Source organism: Gavialis gangeticus, unplaced genomic scaffold (genome assembly GCF_001723915.1).
Source record: "Gavialis gangeticus isolate Ggan-Ray unplaced genomic scaffold, GavGan_comp1, whole genome shotgun sequence".
In the NCBI taxonomy this organism is placed as follows: Eukaryota; Metazoa; Chordata; order Crocodylia; family Gavialidae; genus Gavialis; species Gavialis gangeticus.
The window spans coordinates 48,806,030-48,827,966 of NW_017728995.1; the positions used below are offsets into that span (position 1 = coordinate 48,806,030).

Below are 21,937 nucleotides of genomic sequence, written 5' to 3' on the forward strand. Positions count from 1 at the left end.
TAGCTTACTTATACTTACCTATAGGGAATAGAGAGGGAGAGAAAAAGTCAAAAATGGTTGGGGAAGGGGAGGTAACGCATTTTAAAATAAATTTAAAAAAATAAAAACTTGGGGTTTTGCTACAGCAGCACCAGCCTCCTGTCATCTGGCAGGCAGATCGGGCCCCCCACAGCCCTGGGAAGAGTTAGAAGAGCCCCACAGCCCTCCCAGGGGTGCAGGGGGGCCCTGATCAGCCTGCCAGATCACAGAAGGCTGCTCCTGCCACCTGGGATGGCGCTGAGCGCAGTCCGCACCCAACACCAGGAAGATTAGTGCTGCCACTGGCCCCAGCTGGCAGCACCAAACTCCTGTCATCCAGCAGGCAGATTGGGGCCCACCCGCACCCCTGGGATGGTGCGGGGACTGTGCCAGACTTTCCGGGGGTGCAGGCCCCCTGATCTGCCTCCCAGATCACAGGAGGCCAGTGATGCCACCTAGGGTCAGCGGCAGGAGGGCCCAAGGGAAATCAGCTCATGCAGGGACTTGCTGCCACCCCGATCTCAGGGCACAGGAGGATCCCCGCATAAGCTGATATGCCCTAGACCCCGTACTGGAGCCAGCCCAAGGAGGGTGCAGGGCCTGGGGCAAATCAGCTTATGTGGGGTCCCACCCCCACCCTGGGATCATAGCAGTAGCAGGTCCCCACATGAGCTGATTTGCCCGGGCCTGCCTGCCACTGGCCCCAAGCAGCAGCACCAGCTTCCTGTAATCCAGAAGGCAGATTGGGGGCCTACACCCCCGGGATCAGTCTGGCACAGCGGGTGGGCCCCGATCTGCCTGCCAGATCAAAAAACGCTGGTGCTGCCAGCTGGGCACAGCCTGTGCCAGGAAGATCAAATGCTCTTTGGAAGCCATCCTCTTGGCCTTATCCTCCACAGGGGGAATCCATTCATTAGCTATTGCTGGTGTTAATGCCTTCAGCAAACACAGTCCAACATACCTTACAAAATAGACCCTTAGCAGACTTAGTGGATAAATATATTGCTAAACAGACAGGGCCAAGCCAGATTGGTAGTGAACTATGTGACAGGATATTGCAAAGTATATATTTATTTATAGAACATTACAATTTTCAGATGGAGCTACAATGATATTATCTAATTCACTGTGCATATCTCTTTCTAGGCTGCCTGTCATTTAAGAAGAAAAACAAAACCACAGAAACAATATTCAGTAAAAGCTAATATTGGCAACAAAATAAAATTGAAATACACAAAACCCAAACAAGCATCAGTGCTCTGTTAACAATATCCCTTAGATTACAGACATATTTAGAACAGACTCTGTATCCTGAATTTTAGAGGTAGATCTTGATCTGATTGATGGGTAAATTATCTTTATCCACACTTACTTGGGGATTTTTACCTTTTTCTTCTTGTTTCTTTTTCCGTAGGTGGCTCCAATGAAACAGACATTGTTCATTATGTAGACACAGAAGCAAATATTGCCACAGAAGTTTGCGTCACCATTCTTGACTTATTGGGTCTCTTCACTCAGAACCACCAGGTATGGTTGTTTGTGCAATTTCTCCTTGAAATGGTGCTTGGGAGTGAAAAAACAGAAGTTTCCATGAAACTTAATTTGCTCATGAGAACATGCCAAAAATAAAAAATATATAGTGTAGTGCCCAATTGTTCCTTTATATAGTTGTTTTTGGGGAGCAGGCATTAAGGTTATTTGCATAAGTTGGTCCATACTTCCCTGTCAAAGCAGAAGGACTAGAAAGAATGATGGCCCAAGTCCATCATTAGAAAATCTCAGATATCTTTACGAAGTTGGGTATGTTTTATTAGTCACATTTTAAAAAACAGGGGAGTCAAGGCACAGAGATTTTAAGGCGGAGCTTTTCAAACATGGGTATCCAAGTATCCTACATTTTCTATAGCTTCTAGTGAAGTTTTTGGGAGTCATAGGTTCTCATGACTCCCAGATAGCTTAGCAAACCATTTATATCACATGTATATAACGTGTCAAATTACAGGAAACTGAATTAGCAAATGTTGGCCTAGGTGACTCAGTCAAGGGCATACTAGGAAGTACCAATCACCAGCAGAAGTTTGGTGTTGTGCCTCATGCTTTCCTTTTCTAATCACTAGACGTGGTCAGCAAGTGGGAAGAACAAGTAGAGGAAACAGTTTCCCAGTGTAACTGCAAGCCCACTGATTATACTAACCACCAAACACTTTCAGAGCAAACATTACAGACACTGGAGCCTAGACAGATGACATACAATAACACAGTTTAATCTAATTGATTTTATACATGATGTAAATTACACCAAGATATGGAGCAAACAGATGAGTAACTGTGTTGGGGCAAATGCTCACAATAGGTGTTATTATAGTGCCTTCTTACTTTATGGCAGGGGTAGATCTTTAGAGGTAGATCTACCCCTATAATAGCTTATTTCTCTTGAGCAAATAGCCATGCCAAAGTTAAGTATGGATAGATACTTACACTGGTATAATTTGTACTGGTTTTTCTTTCACGGGTAATTCGACAAAGGTGAGTGAGTTATGTCACTTGAGGGCTGTTCATTTGCCCACCTTTTTTTTTTGCACTGGTGTAGTCCCAGAATCTCAGACGTGGTGCAAGAACCCAAGGAATATTTTTTCTATTTACTGTATATTAAAGCTGTTACAATGTTTGTGTTGTCTTTTCAGAGACAACTCCAGCAATCCGATTGTCAGAATGCACTAATGAAAAAGGTCTTTGATACCTATCTCCTTTTTCTGCAAATCAACCAGTCTGCAGTAGCCCTCAAGCATGTCTTTGCTGCCTTACGGCTGTTTGTGAGCAAGGTAACTCTGGTTTTTCTCTTGAAAGCTATTTCATCAGGTTCACAGACTGCTCTGGCCTATACAACTTGCAGGAAATGACTGCATGTTGTAAGATGTTTTTTGTCTTCTCGTTTTATTGGTATTTAGGGCTTAGGGTTGGAAAAAGACTACTAATACCTACAAGAAATGATAGGAAGTGGGAAATTCAGATTTTCTGAGAAAATAATTAAATCTATTCTGGAAAAAAAATTAAAAATTGAAATTTCATGCTGAAGAGAAATCATTTCCCCAGTCTCCAAGGCGCCCAGATGAGCTAGGGCTTCTAGCCTAACAGCCCCAAAGCAAAAGATTGTGTGGTGAGCCTGCTCCACAACAGTAGATCCAGTAAAGCCAGGATGTCTCACAGTCTGCCAGATGAAATGCCAGGAATATAGGCAGGGTTTCAAGCTGTGTCTCATGGGAATCTCAACAAAACCATTGCTTTTAACATTTTGTTTTTCATTAATCCACTTTTACTAGAAAAAAATCCAAGAACATATGGAACTACTGGCAACTACTGGTCCAAAAATTGTGTGAGCACTGTGAAACACTGTTAGGCATCTACCTTACTGTGACTGGGAATAAGGTCTAATTGTAATGGAATCTCAGATTCCAAGGCTAAGATTAAAGCCCTGTTAGAAATAATCATGACCTGGAATATTATGCAATATAGAGATTGCCAAAAAATAAGATGATGGCTGCTGTCATTCTGTTATGCTAAACAAAATGGTCCTAAATTTAGGCTGTTAGGGAGGAGGTTCAAGTCCAAGACCTCGATGGTAGCATTCTCTGAAATGCTTCCAGTGCCACAGGTAGAGCCAGGCTGACAGGCAGAGCTCTAGCGTTTCAATATGTGGCTGAGACAATGGTGTAGGGAGGAAGGGTTTAGATTTTTTAAGAACTGGGGAACTTTTTGGAACAGGGGGAGCCTGTACAGAAGAATGGTCTCCATTTGAGCCAAAATGATACCAAACTGCTGGCACATATCTTTTAAAAGGTGGCAGAGCAATACAGAGGAAAAGCCAACAGGTGCAGAACAGCACACAGCTCAGACTGGCACACCCTATAGTTGTGAAAGTATAAAAAATAAGGGTAAGAAACAGGGTGAAGACAAGCACATACAAATACCTTTAATGAATAAAAGTTCACACATAAGTAACCAACCAGACAGCAATAAAAAGTACACATGCTTTTATGGTTAATGCTGGAAGTTTAAGATCAAAGGTGGGGGGAGCCAGAGTGCTTAGCAGTAAATAATGGTATTGATGTCATAGAAAAAAAGTCTGTCTAAGGATACACTATCAAACCACAGAAACGGACAGTAGCAGTGAGCTAGAAATGCTGAGGGAGTTGAAAGAGGCTGCAACAGCAGGAAGTGCAGTAAAGGTGGGGGACTTCGACTATCGACAGACAGACTGGGTTAGTCTAACACAGGGGCAGGCAATTATTTCAGCTGGAAGGTCACTTAATGAGTTTTGGTGAACTGTCAAGAGCTGCAAGGGTAGCCCCACCCCCTGACAGGTGCCCCGCCCCCAGTCACCAACTTGGGACCAGAAGCCCCACCGCCTTACGCTTCACCTTTGACACCAGAAGTCCCTCCCCTTGCCCCTCGGAAGTATTCTTTTTGGGAGGGGAGAGTTGCCATCTTGAAACCAGAAGAAAACAAATCATATACTAAAAGTCAAACAATATTTTAATTTTATTATAAAAAATATTTTTGTCATGATTTGTATTTGCATAGTGTACATAGAGGTGGTTGCATAATAATTCAAAAATAAAGTCTTACTCTTGAATATTGTGTGTTGGGGGTGTGGGGTGTGGTTGGGGGTGGGTGGAGATGTGTGTATGGTGGGGTGTGGGGGTGTGTGGTGGGTTTGTGAGGGGGTGTGGCTCTGTGGGGGCAATAAGGTATGTTGCGGGAAGTGTGTATATGTGGGGGGTTTGGGAGCAGGGTGTAGGTATGTGGGGTTTATGAGGTGTGAGGCAGGTTGGAGGGTTTGTGGGGACCCCCACACACTCCCCCCTAGCACACAAAATGGCCTTTCTTCTTGCACACAGTCCCCACCACTGGCAGCAAGAGGCAGTAGCAGCAGCAGGTGGCAGGCACTCGGGACACTCATGGCCTGCGCAGGTGCTGTCACTCAGTGGTGCATGGCTCTGGCCAGTGCTGCATGTGGTGACAAGGAGCCCTATCATGCAGGACTCCACATAGTGTACATGCAGTTCCCGGCATTCGCACATCACCAGGGGAAGCCCTGTGCGATGGAGCCGGCTGCCCTCCACGCCTCCTGCCATACAGGTCCCAGGACTCCACCAGAAGTGGAGGGGAGCCCTGCTCCTGTCCCCTGCTTCCCAGCGGAGTCCCGGGACCTTCACAGTAGGAGGCAGGGAAGGCAGCTGGCTCCATCATGCAGGGCTTCCCCCAGTGGCACACAAGTGCCAGAAGCTGCATGTACACTGCATGGAGCCCCATGCGATTAGAGGCAAGGCCAGCCTGGCTGCACCCCTTGCCACCGTGTGCAGCATTGGCCAGAGCTGCACACCACTGGACAGCAGTGCCTGCATGGGGCAAAATCACCCCGAGCACCCACCACCTGCTGCTGCCACTGCCAGGGACTCTGCACTGGGGGGAGGAGGGGCCTAGGGGTGGTCCCCATACCCCACACCCTCCCTAACACCCACTGTCATTTTTAACCTAGTCCTAAGTAATGCACAGGATTTGGTACAAATGGTAAGTGTTACTGAGCCACTCAGCAATAGTAACCACAATGCAATTGGGTTTGACATCCACATAGGTGGGGGAGACAAGAAATCTACCACAGTAGCCTTTAATTGTAAAAAGGGAGACTACACCAAAATGAAGCTCCATATTGGAGGCACAGAGCAAATAATGTACAGCAAATCAGAAAAAAGCAAAACAAAGGAAAGTGGATCAAAAGAAAGCCACCATGGTTTAATGGAAGTGCTGCAGAGCCAATAGGTAGAAAAAAAGGCTTCTTACAAAAAGTGAAAGTCAGATCCTAATGAGGAAAATATAGAAAGTGCATAAACACTGGCAAGGCAAATGTAAAACTGAAATAAGAAAAGCTAAGGGAGAATTTGAGGAGAAACTTGCTAGAGACACAAAAAGGTAACAATAAAAATTTCTTTAAGTGCATTAGAAGCCAAATACTTGCCAGGGAGTCAGTTGGGCCTTTGGATGATCAAGGTGTAAAAAGGAGATGATAGGGCCATTGCTGAGAAATTAATTGCATTCTTTGCATCTGTTCATGGTGGAAGATGTTAGGGAAATCCCAGCACCAGATCCACTGCTCTCAAGGGGCAAGCCAGTGGAGCTGACCTGAATTTAAATTTTACTAGTTGAGGCTGTAGAGGGAATTGATAAATTAAACAAGAGCATATCTCTAGGACCTGATGGCATTCATCCTAGGGTCTTGAAGGAGCTCAGATTGGAAATAGCTGAACTCCTAATTGCAGCATGCAACTTATCACTAAAAACAGCTCTGGTAGTAGAGGACTGGAGAGTTGCCAATGTGACTCCCATATGTAAAAAAAGACTCTGGAATGGACACAGGGAACTACAAGCCAGTAAGCCTAACTTCTTTTCCTGGAAAACTGGTGAAACAGTAATGAAAACAATTGTTTAGTTTGGATGAACACGAGTTGTTGGGGAGGAATCAATGCAGCTTTGTCAAGGGTAAATCATGCCTCATCAGCTTCCTAGAGGTCTTTGAGGGTGTCAATAAGCAGGTGGATCGGGATGATCCAGTTGCCATAGTATAGTTGGACTTCCAAAAATTTTTTCACAAGGTCCACCATCAGAGGCTCTTAAATTAGATAATTGTGGGATCACAGGAAACATCCACTTGTGGATTAGATATTGGCTCAAAGATAAAAGAAAAGAGTAAATATAAATGGCCAGTTTTCAGGATGGAAAGAAGTAAACAGCATGGTGCCCCAGGGATCAGTGTTGAGACCAGTGCTGTTTAACACAATTCATAAATGATCTGGAAAAGGAGGTGAGTAATGAGGTGGCAAAATTTGCCGATGACACAAAATTATTCAAAGTAATAAAGACCACGGTGGACTGTGAGGAACTACAGAAGGATCTGGCACAATTAAGTGAATGGGCAACTAAATGGCAGATGCAATTCAATGTAGATAAGTGTGAAGTGATGCACCTTGGCAAAAATAACCCAAATTATACCTATTTTATGATGGGCTCTTCATTAGCTGCTACCACATAGGAAAGAGATCTGTGATTCATTGTGGCCAGTTCACTAAAAGCATCAGCTCAGTGCTCATCAGCCGTTAAAAAGGCAAACAAAATGTTCAGGATTATTAAGGGAATTGTAAACAAAAGATAAAATTTGATATGCCCTTTTCTAAATCCATGGTAAGTCCACACTTTGAATACGATGCCCAGTTCTGGTCCCCACACCTCAAAAAGGATATAGAAGAACTAAAGAAGGTCCAGAGGAGGGCAACAAGGATAGTCAGTGGTATGGAAATGCTTTCATATGAAGAGAGACTAAAAGGCTAAACCTATTCAGTTGAGAAAAGAGACATTTGAGGGGGTTCCTAATAAGGGCTTACAAAATAAGTAAATAGAGATTTATTATCTACTGTCTCAGTACAAGAACTAGGGGTCATAGAATGAAGTAAGGTAGTAAGTTCAAAACTAATAAAGGGAAGTTCTTTTTCACACAATATGCAATTAAAGTGGAACTCATTGCCAGCAGATGTTGTGGAAGCTGGCAGTTTAGCTAGATTCAAAAAAGGGATTAGACAATTCCTGGAAGAAAGGGGCACCAGTAGCAATTGAGTATGGGAGTTAGGGATACTGCCTCTGAACTAAAACTTTCTAGACCTTAAGTGCTGTAAGTGGGAGAGGAGCAGAGGGGAAGAAACCCTGGCCATACCCAATTCATTTTCCCTTTCAGCATCTTCTCTGCCACCATGTGACACAAGATACTGGGGAAGATGGACCTATGGTCTGACCCAGTAAATGGCAACTCTTATATTCTTATAACCTGGTGCTTTGACACCTGGAGTATAATACACAGTCCAGAAAACTTTTAGCCCATGTACCATCCTTCCAAAACATCTCTGAGGGTTGTAAAAATAAGAAGTCACAGTTTTCCCAGCTACATAGCTCAAGGGCCAAGGGAAGAATAAGCCACAGACTGCTTTAAATTACACACCAGACTTCCAGGAGCCAAGCAAGACTGTGTAGTGGCAGGAAAGCAAATATCTAACAGCGTTGGATACGTCCATCCTGTAGCCACTGGTCACTGTATTCTTCAATTGTTTGGGATTACTAGTCTCTATTGTGGTTTTTGCAGGGACACCAATCTCCATAGGAATCTAGAGCTAGCCAAACTAGAGGAATCTACCCAATGCACTCTGTTCTCTCTGCTCTACTCACTCTGTCCATGATCAGTAGTTTCCAGATGACAGAGCCACTTGGGCCCTCACATTTTTCTACTGCTTGTTTTCTAATACTGTTCAAATTATTGCTCAGAAGTGCGAGCCTGGCTTTCTATGATGTATTGTGTGAAACTTCTTTCTTCTTGCTGGTCTTTTATCATGGTGTCCGACTCATGTGGGTGTCTGACTCATACTGGGGTCTGATCCATTTAGGAGGCTGTGCTCCTGCTGCTATATGCACTTCCACGAAGAACAGTTTGACTTGTGTTTTATAAACAACCAAACATGTGCGCGCACAAACTGGCACCCAGAGGTTTCTCTTACTTGCATTTAGTTGACAAGGGTATGTTTGGTTAGTGGCACATGTTTTTGCTAAATACCAGTGTGAGTACTTGGAGCATGGAGTGAGAGAGAGAGAAAAGGAAGTTGGTTTTAAATGAAAATTTGACACTCAATATATTGTCTCATAGTACAGTAAGATCTGAGGCTAGTACTAACCATTTTCACACCTCTTTCCTATAGTTCCCATCCGCATTCTTTCAAGGGCAGGCAGACCTGTGTGGATCATTCTGCTATGAAATTCTGAAGTGCTGCAACCATCGGTCACGATCAACTCAGACAGAGGCATCTGCTCTTCTTTATTTTTTCATGAGGAAGAATTTTGAATTTAACAAGCAGAAGTCAATAGTCAGATCCCACCTACAGGTGAGGAAGGTGTCAGGGGAAATTGAAACAATCTTTATTGGTTATTATTAAGTATTCCACTGAAACGGCTCTTTGAATTCTGCAAATGGCCTCTTCTCTTGGGGTGACAATGAACTGGCCAGTTATGTCAAGTTTTACTACAGGCTGTGTAGATCAGATCCAGATCTTAGAGAAAATCTGACCCACTTGTAAACAGTATGAATCTAATTTACCTCTTCAGTCTCATACCAGTGGCCATAAAATTGGAGTATTTCATTGCTGAGGCAGGTCTCACTAGTTTAAAAGTCAAACAATTATAAATGCATGTGAGATTATTATAATTTATGTTCATGTAGTTTTTTCCTATATTTTGTCTTGATAAAATACTTGTGTAAAGCCCTCTCTACTGCTTGCATTCATCAACATATGTAAACCAGGGATTAAACATGATTTCCAAACTTCATTTTTTTTGCTAAATAACCCTATTTGACTCTCTTTTTCTCTTCATCTCTAGCTCATCAAAGCTGTAAGCCAGCTGATTGCAGATGCAGGGATTGGAGGGTCTCGGTTTCAGCATTCGCTTGCTATTATAAATAATTTTGCAAATGGAGACAAGCAGATGAAAGTAAGAAACATTTTATGTCACTCACCCAGCTATTACAGATGGCTGAATATGATTTACATATTCAAGTGATTTAAGTAAGAACTGATTTACAAATACCTTCATGGATGAAAGCATGACTTCATTTTGCACTGAACCATGATTTTATATTATGTATTTCACAAGTATTTAGAAACTACTGGGAAGTCATGAAAATGTTTGTGAATTTCAAAAGCTTAATAATTCAGCATGAATTAATTTATTGGAAAATTATATCCTATGTTATTCATTACTTTTTGTTCTCCTTTTGAGAATATTCCACTCATCCAGTCACAGAATAAAAATCACGGAATGGGACTAATAAGACATCATAAGTAGTCAAAATCATAGTTGACAAAAAATATTTAAGCAAAAAATGGTTCATCCACATGGTTCAGAATATAGTTATATAACAAATATACTCATAGAAATGTAAACTGATTTGTGAACAGTGTGCTAGCCTAAAACGGGGAGCTTAACTGCCAATAAGGATTATTTAATAAGTAATTGGAGTACCTTTACTGAATATATTAACAGACTTGTAACTGTTTGAAAGCCCCTCATGGGTATTTTTTAGAGGTTCATATCAAATGCTTTTCAAGAAGCATTTTAAGGTTTTTACTTTGGAGCTGATTCTGCTTTCACTGACAGAGGTGTAAGTCAGTAGTAAGTCCACTGAAGTTAATAGAAGCATTGGTGCAAAATTAGTGCAAGAATGATGAAGTCCTATCTGTTTTTTTTTTAAAGTATAGCAGTGATTTTCTTTGATGTGCTGACATAGCAACCATAGATTCAACTTTTGCAGCATTCTCAACAGTCAGCCAAAAGGAAGCCAGAATTTTACTGTTCTGTATGGTTTCTCTCTATACCTGTGCAAAAGCAGCAGTAGCCACAAAACCCCTAAAAAGGAGGACGTATTCATGACCAGCTCTATATGAAAAACAGGAAAACTGACTTAAGTATTTTCAAGAAATACTTTTTGATGGGGTTAATATGAGGGCTGTGTTTTTTACCAGTGTGATTTTAATGGGGTAAGGACTTCTGAAGACATTGAGTGGTACTTGTCTACTGAAAATTAATAAGGCTTCATGTGCAATAAAGATTATTCAGCATTTCTAAGTGGTTCAGAATCTAAGCCTAAATTACCAACCCTTTAGAAGCAAAGGGTCAGATTTCATTTCAGGTACACTAGCATAAGTCTGCTTCAGACTTCAATAGAGTTATTCCATGTTGCAGTGTTGCAACTAGTACCAGAATATATAGACTAGAGTTTGGCCCATTCATGGGTGATACTCTGAGTTTGCGTGAGAAAAGTATAGCTGATTGAACCTTTTACTGAAAAGGTAAAAGATTGATTGTTCATATTTTTCCAAAGAACAGTAACTTCCCAGCAGAAGTAAAGGACCTGACCAAACGCATCAGGACAGTTTTAATGGCGACAGCTCAGATGAAGGAACATGAGAAGGATCCAGAGATGCTTGTGGATCTGCAGTACAGCTTAGCAAACTCCTATGCCAGCACACCTGAATTGCGTAGGACTTGGCTTGAAAGCATGGCCAAGATTCATGTTAGAAATGGAGATTTGTCAGAGGTAATTTTACATAAACTTAGAATTTATTTGTATTTAGACTGGAACCTATTGATGAACAAGTGCTATATACAAGTTAAAATTATTAATGGTTTGGTGGTAAAAGAGAAGCATGCATTCCCTCTCATGTGTCTGAAATAAATTATATGAATGCCTGGGTATTTTGTATTTGAATCTATGCACCTGGACTTAACTAGCTGATTTGCTCATGTCTACATTGACCACAAAGTCATGGTCAGCTAATTAGGGTGCTAAAATAAATTTTGAAATAACTTCTTATGGTAGACAAGGCTGTGGAATTTCTACTATTTTTCATAGCTTTTCTAGCACTGGGTCATCACAAAATCCATTTTTTTGGCAAAAATTCTATTGGTTTTTAATTGCTGATTTGAACTTCCATCTTATCACTCCAGTGACACCTTGTTTAAAAATGAACACATATTATCTTGAGGTCAAACCTTGAAGGTCCTTATTTAATATTTGCTCTAATCATATTTAGGGAAAACTTTATTTTAATTATCTAGTTTTGCATGAATAAGGATTTCAGCATCTGACCTATTATTTAATGAAATGGTCAAGCTAAATTTGCTTAACTTTTCCAAGCCACATTCTGATAATGCTGCTGCATCTTTGTGACCCTCAGCAAATTGATGATACAGAATATATGCTATACTTGAATATATTCATATGGTCTCATTTCAGGCTGCTATGTGCTATATCCATATTGCTGCCCTCATTGCAGAATACCTGAAAAGAAAGGGTAAGGTAAACATTTTCAAAGGCAGTAATTTATCTAGAAAATGATATAACTGAACACAAATAGTTGATATATTTCATTGTTGTCACAATATTCTTTTCAAACTATCCTCAAAACTTCTTGTATTCCTCAAAAACCGTTTACAGTTTCAGTGTATGACTAGTAAACTCTTGTCTTAACTCCACAATAATAAAATACATATTTTGTGTAAACAAGTTAAATTGAATGTTTAGTTTCCTAGTTTTAAAAGAGAATGCTTCATTTGTTACTGTGTCATTTTTAGATGTGCATGTATTAACACGTACCAGTAGCAGTATACTAATAACATCTTACACTACCATAGGTTACTGGAAAATGGAAAAGATTTGCACTTCACGTATGCTCCTGGAAGATGCTCAAGTCTCTGATAGTAATCTGTTACTAACAACTCACACTGGAGGAAGTGAGTGTTCTAACCATGCCTGTTTATGGGTCAGATAACACAATGGAAAAGCCAAGTTAGTGCTCTTAAACTGATATAGTGAAAGAATATATTGTCAAAAGAGAAAAGAATTATGATGCATGATTTTGATTTTGATAGGAAGCAATTAATATTAGGAAATATTTTGTTACTTGTCTGATTTATAGCAAGTCTGAGCTAAATAGAACCATCTTCATAAAGTCTTTTAATTGAAGCTTGCAAGTATCAGTTGCATCACTGGGGAAGCAGTCTGGCTATGGGACTGCCCTTATTGATATGTATGACAAAGCTCTTGTGGGTCCTAGTAGGGGCAGAGACAGGCCCAGTATCTACAGTACCTGAATTGTCCTTCTACATTTTTTTACTTAGAATATAGCAGAGGTATAAAACATAGGATGATTTTAATTGTATTACTTCTCTGCTAATCTCTGTTAGTTTATCATGCATATTTCGTAGTAACCCTCAGCATGCAATATATTGATATGAGTAAAAAAAAAAATGGGAATTTTGAAAAGGATAAGATAACCTGATCCAAATTGGTGGCCACAATGAAGGTGGTATCAATTTGTGCCTCTGTGTAGCAATGGACATGTGTTTACTTTATGGCACAAGAGTGCTGGAAGCCTGGAGCTGCCTGTGCTCTTCAGATGGTCCAGAGGCTTGAGGTGCCCAATCCTGCCTACCACAGAATTCCCATGCAGGATTGGGCCCCTCAAACTCTGGGAGTACCTGCTTAGCTTTCCCTCATTTACAGAAACACACCTCTAAGATCTCTAGGCTGTATCTCCATAAGTTGAGAGTCAGGGTTTCCCACTTACAGAGACACAGCGAACCTAGAGGTAGGTCTCTGTAAGTGGGGAAGGCTGATCAGACATTCCCGGGGCTTGATGGGCCTAATCCTGTGTGAAAATTCTCGGGTTGTCCAGGACCAGGCCCTTCAAATCCCGCGAGAACACATAACCCACTGTCCCACAGCATCAATGGACAGAACAATGGGCAATGTGTGTTCCACCCAGTGCCACAAGAAGTACATCCTATACATCCTGGCACAGCTGATCCACTTCATTTGGTGGCATCTATTTCTAGCCTAGGAGGCAGAATCTGTAAATCTTACCCATTGTGATGTATAACAGTGTAAGAAAGCTCATTGCAAACCATTGGGTTATGTACTAATTGTGTCCCCCAACCTGTGGCATGCCTGCCAAAAAGTTGGCCACGAATCTCCTAGCTGAATAAAAATAGCTCCTCTTTAACAATTGTGAGATATACCTTTTAAAATCTATGGCTATGGACATGTTAATTAGTGTTATTATTACTTATACTTCAAGGCTTATTTTCCATGGGATGGTCAGCTTTCCTAAACATAACCCCAAACATCAAAGAAGAAGGAGCTATGAAGGAAGACTCTGGAATGCAAGATACCCCATACAATGAGGTCAGCTCTGATGTCATTTACATAATAATGTTCTGCAATTACAGCAAGCTTTTATTTCCAAAGGATACTTGTGCACATTATAAATTTGTTCTTCTATATCAAGGGACCACTTTGCTCTTCAGTACTATACCTGCTGACCCACATCAGGTAAAATACAGCAGTCATTTAGTAGCATGCAGTAACACCACAGAAGCATCTAAGATGTAATTTTTAAGTATTCTGGCCAGGAAGCCTTGTTTTAAACATCCCTGAAAGAAGTACAAAGAAGTTCCTCCTCTTCTTCTCCACAAAGGGTTAGGACCTGTATTTTCTCTCTCAGTCACTGTCACAAATGGACGCTTCTCAATGGATCACCAGCGTCATTTCTTGTACCATTCCAATATTGTTTCAAAGGTCCAAGTAGTTACTAAACCAGCCTGATGCTACTTAACTTATGGTAGTTTGAAGGCATATAGTGATAGGCAGAAGGGCTGCAGATGTGTGCTACCTGGTAATTTTCTGAATCTTTTAATATTTGTGGATTTTTTTAACACTGCAGTTTATATTATTATCATTTTAAGTCTTTATATTTAGCTACATGTGATTGCAAAAGCTGCCTAATGTTTTTCATTAAGATCTTGTCAAACTTTGTATGGCAGTACTAAAATAAAATCATATCAAACTAAAAGAATGCACCAGGGAATTTTTATTTGCATGGTTACAGGGCATCCTTGTGGAGCAGCTGGAGTTATGTGTAGAATACCTGTGGAAGTCTGAAAGATATGAACTCATTGCGGAGGTTAACAAGCCTATCATTGCTGTGTTTGAGAAGCAAAGAAACTTTAAAGTAAGCTGATTTTAAAAATTAAAATTTCTTTTTTAAAGAAAAAACCCATACTTTAGCATTTGCCATTAGTAGAACATCCATAGACTATGTTTTAATTTTGTCAGGTTTTGCTTCTTTTAATAATGGAATTAAAGCTACCTTCTCTAATACTTGTGCACAAATATATTTTCCATGGCTTCTGTAGCTCTGAATGAAATGCTGTTGCCTACATGAAATTTGCTTAGTGGCCTAAGTTCAGGTCAATATGGATTTGTGTCCAGATCACAGGCCCACATCTGCAATGAGCTCAAATGTGGGTTGGCCTATGGAGAGTTTGTTGTAGGATTAAGACCTAACCAGGTGCCCTGCGGGTCAGGGGAAAGATCAAATGGATATAGCAAAAGCAATTACTCTTTATCCCATACATGGGATCTCACAAGGTCAGGCTGAGACAGACTGTAGAGATTTGCATAACAAATGCCAGTGCTTTACCTGAGCTATGAATCAATGGAAAACTTTGATTTCAAATCCTGCTTCTCTCACCAGCACTAGAAGCACATGACACTGCAAAGCTTGTGAAAACCACACTATTGCTGCCTAAAAAAGTTGCATCAACATTTTAGCCAGGATTTATTTAGAGGCTTTAGCCTATGTCCAGTGTTACATACTTCTTTGAATCTTCATTTTGTAACTCGTGACCAACCAGTTAGAACCTACTGCATGTATTCATCAGAAAGTACATTTTTAGAAATTAAATGTACATAAAAATAAAAGCAGCTTAGAAATATATAAGATTAAGGATTTCATTTCAAAATTACTCTACAGATTTTTTTATTTGATTTTTCCTTTCATTTATGGTATAAAAATGACCTTAATAATGAATTATGTCACTAGTGCCCAACCTTTCAGCCCTGTGAGCTGGATAAATGGTATAGAGTCAGTCCACAAGCTGGATCACACAGCATCAGTGTCTGACCGTGGTCAGCAGGTGTGATCTTGTGTGTTGCATCTGGGAACACTGGCCTGACCTGACACACCAGATGCAGGTGTGTGCTGACCTGACCCCTCCACATGGATCTGACTGTGCACTGTCACCCATTATCCACCTATCAGACTCCCCCAAGTCCAGAAATCTAGGAAAAGAGGAGCAGCAATTAATGCTGCCATTGCTCCCCAACCGTCAGATTTTCAGACCCCCGCGAGCTGGAGGTTAAGTACTCATAATGAACATCATTCTGCTGTAAACTGGAAAATGTCACGCAGAATGGTACACAATTTAAGAATCTGGGTCCCAAAATAAAACATAGCTTTTCTGGGAGGTTTAAAGCATTATCACAATGTTATAGAAAAGCTAAATGGCCAAAGAAGTAATGTCTCCATGCAGGCAAAATACTGATGGACTGATGCTGGTTTGCAGCACTGTATGGGGACAGAACTGCCATGAGTCCAGGAACAATTTGGTACAAAAATATTATACAGCTGCTTTTGCCCCATAGGTTCTTTGCCTCAGAGAATGTGTTCTTAATCATGGTCCCTAACCCCGAGTAACACTGTCACTATCCTTTTAGGATTGGTAGACATTGTTGGTGCTGATGGGTGTGCAGCTCCCTGGACTAACTCATGATGCTTAACAGAAAGCAGCATGAGTTAGACCAACCCTCCTAATCCAACACATATTTGCTGTTGGATCAGGAGGGCGTGGGATCCAGCTCCCCTTTGGAGCTGGTCAGGGGAGATAGGCTGCATGTCTGCACTGTCTGTTCCCTAACTCCACTCCCCTCTCCAAGCTCCCATGCTTTCTCAGGATGGGAGATGGGGAGGGGAGGAGAGTAAGTTCAGTCTGGAGGGCGAGAGGGGTGGATTGGAGTCCCCACCTCAGGGAGGGAGTGGGGAGGTACCAAACTACCTGCACCACCTTCCAGCACTGGCTGGGGAACCCAAAGACTGAACTCACTTTGCTCCATTCTCCCCCATCCAATCCTAACAACAGCGCACAGAGAAGCGCTGGGCTGGTCAGCCCAACCCCGGTCCTGGCCACGCTGACAGATGTTAATGAAGGTACTCTGCTTTGTAGTGCTTTCATCTGAACTCTCATACACTGAGGGTTCAGATTGTTTCAAGATCAGGCATTTTTAAAGCTTTCTGCCACTGTGTACCTCTGTCAGTACATAGCTGGAGAGCACTTTCAGTCTGTCAGCACCCTGGACATGGTTGGGAAAACCGCTAACCAAGCAACTTTTTAGACGGAGCTAAACTCTTACTATTCCACTTTCACTGTATAGCTATGCAAGAGATCTACATTTGCCCCAAAACTGATTCCACAAGAAGGCAACAGCTTTGACAATGACATCGGAAGAAGTTACGTCAGAATATAGCTTCTAATGATACTGAAGATTCCCATGGAATAAATGCCCATCTGCAGATGGCTTTAGTCCCTGGGGAGCATTTGATCTTAAAAAGCCTTTCCAAAAGCACTTTCCAAAGTATTCTCTCTCATCCTTTTGCCATAGAAACTTTCAGAACTGTACTATGACATTCATCGATCCTACCTGAAGGTCACAGAAGTAGTGAATTCTGAGAAACGTTTGTTTGGAAGATATTACCGTGTGGCATTTTATGGACAGGTAAGTCAGCCTTAAAGAGTTTATAGATGAAGAGTCACATACGACACCCATGTCATTCTGGACACACATTTCTTAGAAATCTAAGATGGGAAAAGCAGTATAATGGACAGCTCATTAGGAACAGCATTGGCCAAATACTGAAGTCATTACTAAAGAGCGCATTCAGCTGAATCTGTGTAAATTGTTGCTGTAAATTTATATGCCTGTAATTGGGAACAGAACTAGCACCTCAGTTTTTTACGTGCCTTACTCAGGAAAAACTGACCTTGAAGTCAAAATCAGTGAAGTGCTATGTGAGTAAAATATTAATAAAACCTGAAAAGAAATGGTGTTTGGCCCATCTTTGTAAGTAGTATAAATCAGAGCAATACATTCAGCTAGTTGTTGCATTTCTTGCTGACTTTCTGACTTGCTTTCTGTCAACCTCTGATTCTATGCAGTATACTGTACAGTAGTTTTATTCCATATACTATGCTTCAGCATGTTTAAAGCAACCCCTATAGCATGAATTTATGCTTTTTTCCCACTGCAAGCGATTGTGGGATGCCCGCATGTTCTTTTAAGACATGTTTGGCAAGCGTACAATTGCCATCTCTCTGTTATAATAAGGTGTGTAAACAACAGATTGATATGACTCATTCTGTTTGCTAATTAGATGTTAATGCAGAAATGTGCTCTTTTCTTCTTTTGATCTTATTCAAGGCTGTGGTAAGTTCTCTGTTCTTTTGCATGCTTTGTTTTATTCTTCTCACTCATCCTTACTCCTTCCCCACGGTTTACTTGATGTTAACTTTTTGTGCTCTTCACTGTTCAGTTTTGTGGCAGATGAAATAACATTCATGCATCACTGCATCTTGCAGACTAATTTCTGTTTGTTTAGTCTCCCTGAGTTAAAACAGTGTATCCATCACCCTGCTGCATATATAAATTGGGGCCCAATCCTCTGCCTGAGGACTTCATTGGGAGCAGGATTGGGCCCCTTGTTTCTTCTGTTGAAATGTCACTGTAGCACCAATGCTGTTTTAAGTGCAAGATTATGCCCTAGGTTTGTGCAAGGGAGTAAGGCCCCAAGTTATCTCTTCAGCAACATGGGACCTCCTGAGACAGCATGAGGAGAGCAGGGCTTCTGGCCCAACACCCCCTGGGGGAGGCAAATGAATGGGAAGTGAGGGGGAAGGACCAAGGTCTGACTCCTCAACAAAACTGAAATGGCTGCATGCAAGAGGGAAAGTAAGATGAACCTGAAAGCAGACTGAAGTTCTCTTACTATGTCCTGCCTTCCCATAAGAAAGATGGGAGCAGGGTAGGAATTGTGACTCTTTTCCCAGGGCAAATGCATCTACTTTTCTCTAAGGCTGAGCTATAAGGAGCTAAACAGTGGTTAAGCTGAGTTTCACTAGCTCTGTCAGACAGAATTAAAAGCCCCATTTCAATGCAATGGTATTTCTGTAGCAAATATAACAAAGGCAGCCTTTCTTAAACAGCCTTAGTGCTATAAAAGTGTATGAATGTTTCACAAACAAATATTGCTTGGATTAATCACTGGTACACCCTTAATAGAGTCTAAACACACGCACACACAGACAAGACTTGTGGCTTTAAAGAATGATGTTTAGTTTCACAGTTTGAAAATTAAGATGTTTCGGATTGTGGGGTAGGAGTTGGCCTGAACTGCTGCCAACAGTGACAGTGATGAGATAATTAAAGGTAGGTACACAAAAACAAAAGTCCCAATGGAAAGGTGTCACTCACCTAAGAAAATCCAAAATGAATCACTGAGAGGCTAAGGAACGTCATTGAATACAAAATGTCTACAAATATTCAAAGCACCATGTTAACAATTGTACCCTAAGAAATTCTTGGTAAGGCCTGGTTTAAAAGGAGAAACAACAATCTATTTCCATTAATTTTGCCAGTGTTCTTTCCCATCTAAAAATATACTTTGCGTTATACTCTCAGTCCCTTTTCTCCCGCATACTTCCATTTTTATTATATAAAAACTTCCATTTTTATTATATACCATAGAGGCCTGTGATTTTTTTTTTAATTTATTTTCTGCCAAAAGTACTTGCAGACCTTCATAGGGAAAGGAAGCTATGACATTAAGTTAATTTATAAACAGTTCCTTTTTATGCTTTAGACACAGACTCAGACCCTTAATATCTGAATGCTACCAAGTCCAATCTTTTTAAACCCATATTTGTACACTTTTTCCAAGTAAAAGTGGTCTGATTTTCCCAATGTGTTGAGTATCTGCACCTAAATAATTTGGCTTGGTGCCAAGCCTGAGGCACCCAACCTCAAAAATACTGGGCAAAAAGGCGACTGTGGGTTAGCCATTTGAAGAAATAGTCCCAACAAGGATTGCTGTGAAAAATCAATTTTCAAAAAAGCATAAATATTTGGATCAGCTGAAACTTAGGGAAATCTCTCAGTTCTGAGCTAAAGTAGAGTACAAGTCAGCAGTAAGCAGTTAAGTATTTTTCATAATATTTCTGCACTTTTGAAAAGTTATTTGACTATTCATGCAAGTAGAAGTAGCATAGTGCACCCAACTTGTGTGTTTCTTATCTAAAACACATGCTATCTTGAGAAAGTAGCCAAAACACCCCAAGCTATGCAGTTGCATGTGCATTCTTGCATACATGCTGCAGTGACTACCTAAAGTATTGTGTAATCTCCATCCTTGGAAATTTTCAGAAGCAGTTTAGACAGTTATGTGGCTCAGATGGTTTAGTCAGGGATGATTCTGTTTTGAGTCGGGGCTGAACTGGATAATCTCATGAAGTCCCTTCCAGTCTTACTTTCCTATGATCCTATATTATACATGTTGGTCTTCTCACTGGCACAGTCCTCTTATATTCATCCACAAACTTTCCAAATCTACCCATTCTCAAGGAGAAAAATCTGGAGTTGGACCTGACCATCCCCAGTTCTTCATGCACAGGCCAAGATTCTGTATGGCGTTCTGCAAGTCCAGCGCAGCTGACAATTTCTCTGCAGTTTCCAGTCTGCACTGGTGCTTTGTCATGTGCAGGCTGACGTGCACAAAAGTTGCTGCAGGATGCTGCTTCTCAAAGCTTGTACTACTTTCCAGCTAAGATCTTGAAGATTGTCTCCTCCTCCAGCACTTGTTTTGACAGACTGCTGAAGTGAGGAAACTGAAGCTGATAGAATCCAAGGTCTAACTCCTTGTGGGGGTTAGATGCCAAGCCTTGCCAGTGCCAAGGCATCTGTCAGACTCCTTATGTCTGTTAATATTTTTTGAAGGAAACAAAAAATATACTAGCAATTTCTGTTACTGGGGCAAGTGATGAAGTCAAAGGTGGGAAGGAAAGCTTCATTCTATCAAACCTGTTTTAAATGACTTAAGTGCCTGGCTCCTCCAAATCTTGGTAATGACTGTATTATAGATGCATAGAGGGATTTTCTTGCTCTTTTCTTAGACCTGGTTCAATACTTACTAGGATTATTTACCAGTAACCCCCCATAGATACTAGTCATTTGGCTGCAGACTCTGTAATGGTTTGGTGAATTATTTAACAGAGATATCCCAGACCCAGTATCTTTATACTGCTCAGTAAATCCATTTTAAATTCCATTCTGTTCATTCACTTTTAAAAAGAAAGGCAGAATTATGCTGTCTGAATTATGCAGTACAACAACAATTACATACAGCTGTTAGAGAGTGTGGATTTAGATTATTTTTGGCCCCTACATGTGTGAACAGCTTAGAAGGGCATTATAAATTTCATGAGACCCACACAAGCTCCAGTCACAATCAAGCTAGCACAGGGAATGTTCCTACTATGTGTCCTAAAACAAATGAGATGCCCTGTAGCATGGCCTGGATATATAATGAGCAAAGCAGCCTATATCATCTCAAAGGAAAAGTCAAAATCTGAACCTCAGAGAAGGAAAATTACATTAATATTGTTTCTTGCCAGGCTTCAGGGTAGTATTCACTTCTTAAAACCATGTTTATCTGGGAGATCAATATGCAGTGTTGGCTATTACCATTATATGCTTACATGTGTTGCCTACACTCTCCAATCAGAGTCTAAGTTCCACTGGGCTCAGTACTATACAGACACCCATGAATCTCCTCAAAAGGGTCTATACTCTAAATAGATAAGATAGAAAGTACGAGGTGGAATGGAGGCAAAGCGAGTTTGCCAAAGTCACATGGGCTTGGAGCAGAGCCAGGAGAATATTTGAGTGGAAGATATCTGATTCTCCTTTGAAACCACAACCTGAACGTATTCAGAGAGTAATTTTGCACTCTGGAGGCCAGTGGGACATGAGGGCACTTGGCATCTTTCAGATGACACTCAGCATCTGGTAGGATCAGACCATTTCTATCCCCCCAACTGCAGTGGTCATGCTGGGGCCTTGTCAGAGTGCCTCTGCTCCTGAAAATCTGGCTGATGCCATAGTCCATAGGGATACTTCAACCATTTAATCCAGCCAAATTTAGAAATGCAGCCAGATGTTTTTGGTCCACATGGGCTGTTTCACAGGCCAGTACACAACAGAAGCTGGGCCATGATCCACCACAGCCCAGGTCCTCTGGAACAATGGGCTTCCCCAGGAAAACGAAGAGGGGAGTAGTCCCGCATTCCCTGCAACTGTAACTCTTCCTTGCAGAAGTGTATG

At 41.2% G+C, this 21,937-nt stretch overlaps 1 protein-coding gene and 1 long non-coding RNA gene across 6 annotated transcripts in view; one reads left to right on the forward strand and one right to left on the reverse strand.

Moving 5' to 3' along the window:
• Positions 1-21,937, forward strand: part of DOCK10 (dedicator of cytokinesis 10) — a 236,148-nt gene that overhangs the window by 197,962 nt on the left and 16,249 nt on the right. For 2 of the 5 annotated variants that reach the window (XM_019503638.1, XM_019503639.1), the window contains exons 41-51: positions 1,433-1,545; positions 2,703-2,840; positions 8,811-8,993; positions 9,487-9,597; positions 10,988-11,203; positions 11,903-11,960; positions 12,301-12,399; positions 13,746-13,852; positions 14,556-14,678; positions 17,168-17,281; positions 17,984-17,989. In XM_019503638.1, the coding sequence (XP_019359183.1) occupies positions 1,433-1,545; positions 2,703-2,840; positions 8,811-8,993; positions 9,487-9,597; positions 10,988-11,203; positions 11,903-11,960; positions 12,301-12,399; positions 13,746-13,852; positions 14,556-14,678; positions 17,168-17,281; positions 17,984-17,989 (1,268 nt within the window). The remainder of the gene's footprint in view (positions 1-1,432; positions 1,546-2,702; positions 2,841-8,810; positions 8,994-9,486; positions 9,598-10,987; positions 11,204-11,902; positions 11,961-12,300; positions 12,400-13,745; positions 13,853-14,555; positions 14,679-17,167; positions 17,282-17,983; positions 17,990-21,937) is intronic. The other 3 variants (XM_019503641.1, XM_019503640.1, XM_019503642.1) reach the window with 3 other exon arrangements.
• On the reverse strand, positions 1,483-8,874 carry LOC109288190. The gene is made up of 3 exons (XR_002095089.1): positions 8,787-8,874; positions 2,087-2,252; positions 1,483-1,569 (listed from the first exon to the last, which is right to left on the reverse strand). It is a non-coding gene; the product is annotated as an uncharacterized LOC109288190 (long non-coding RNA).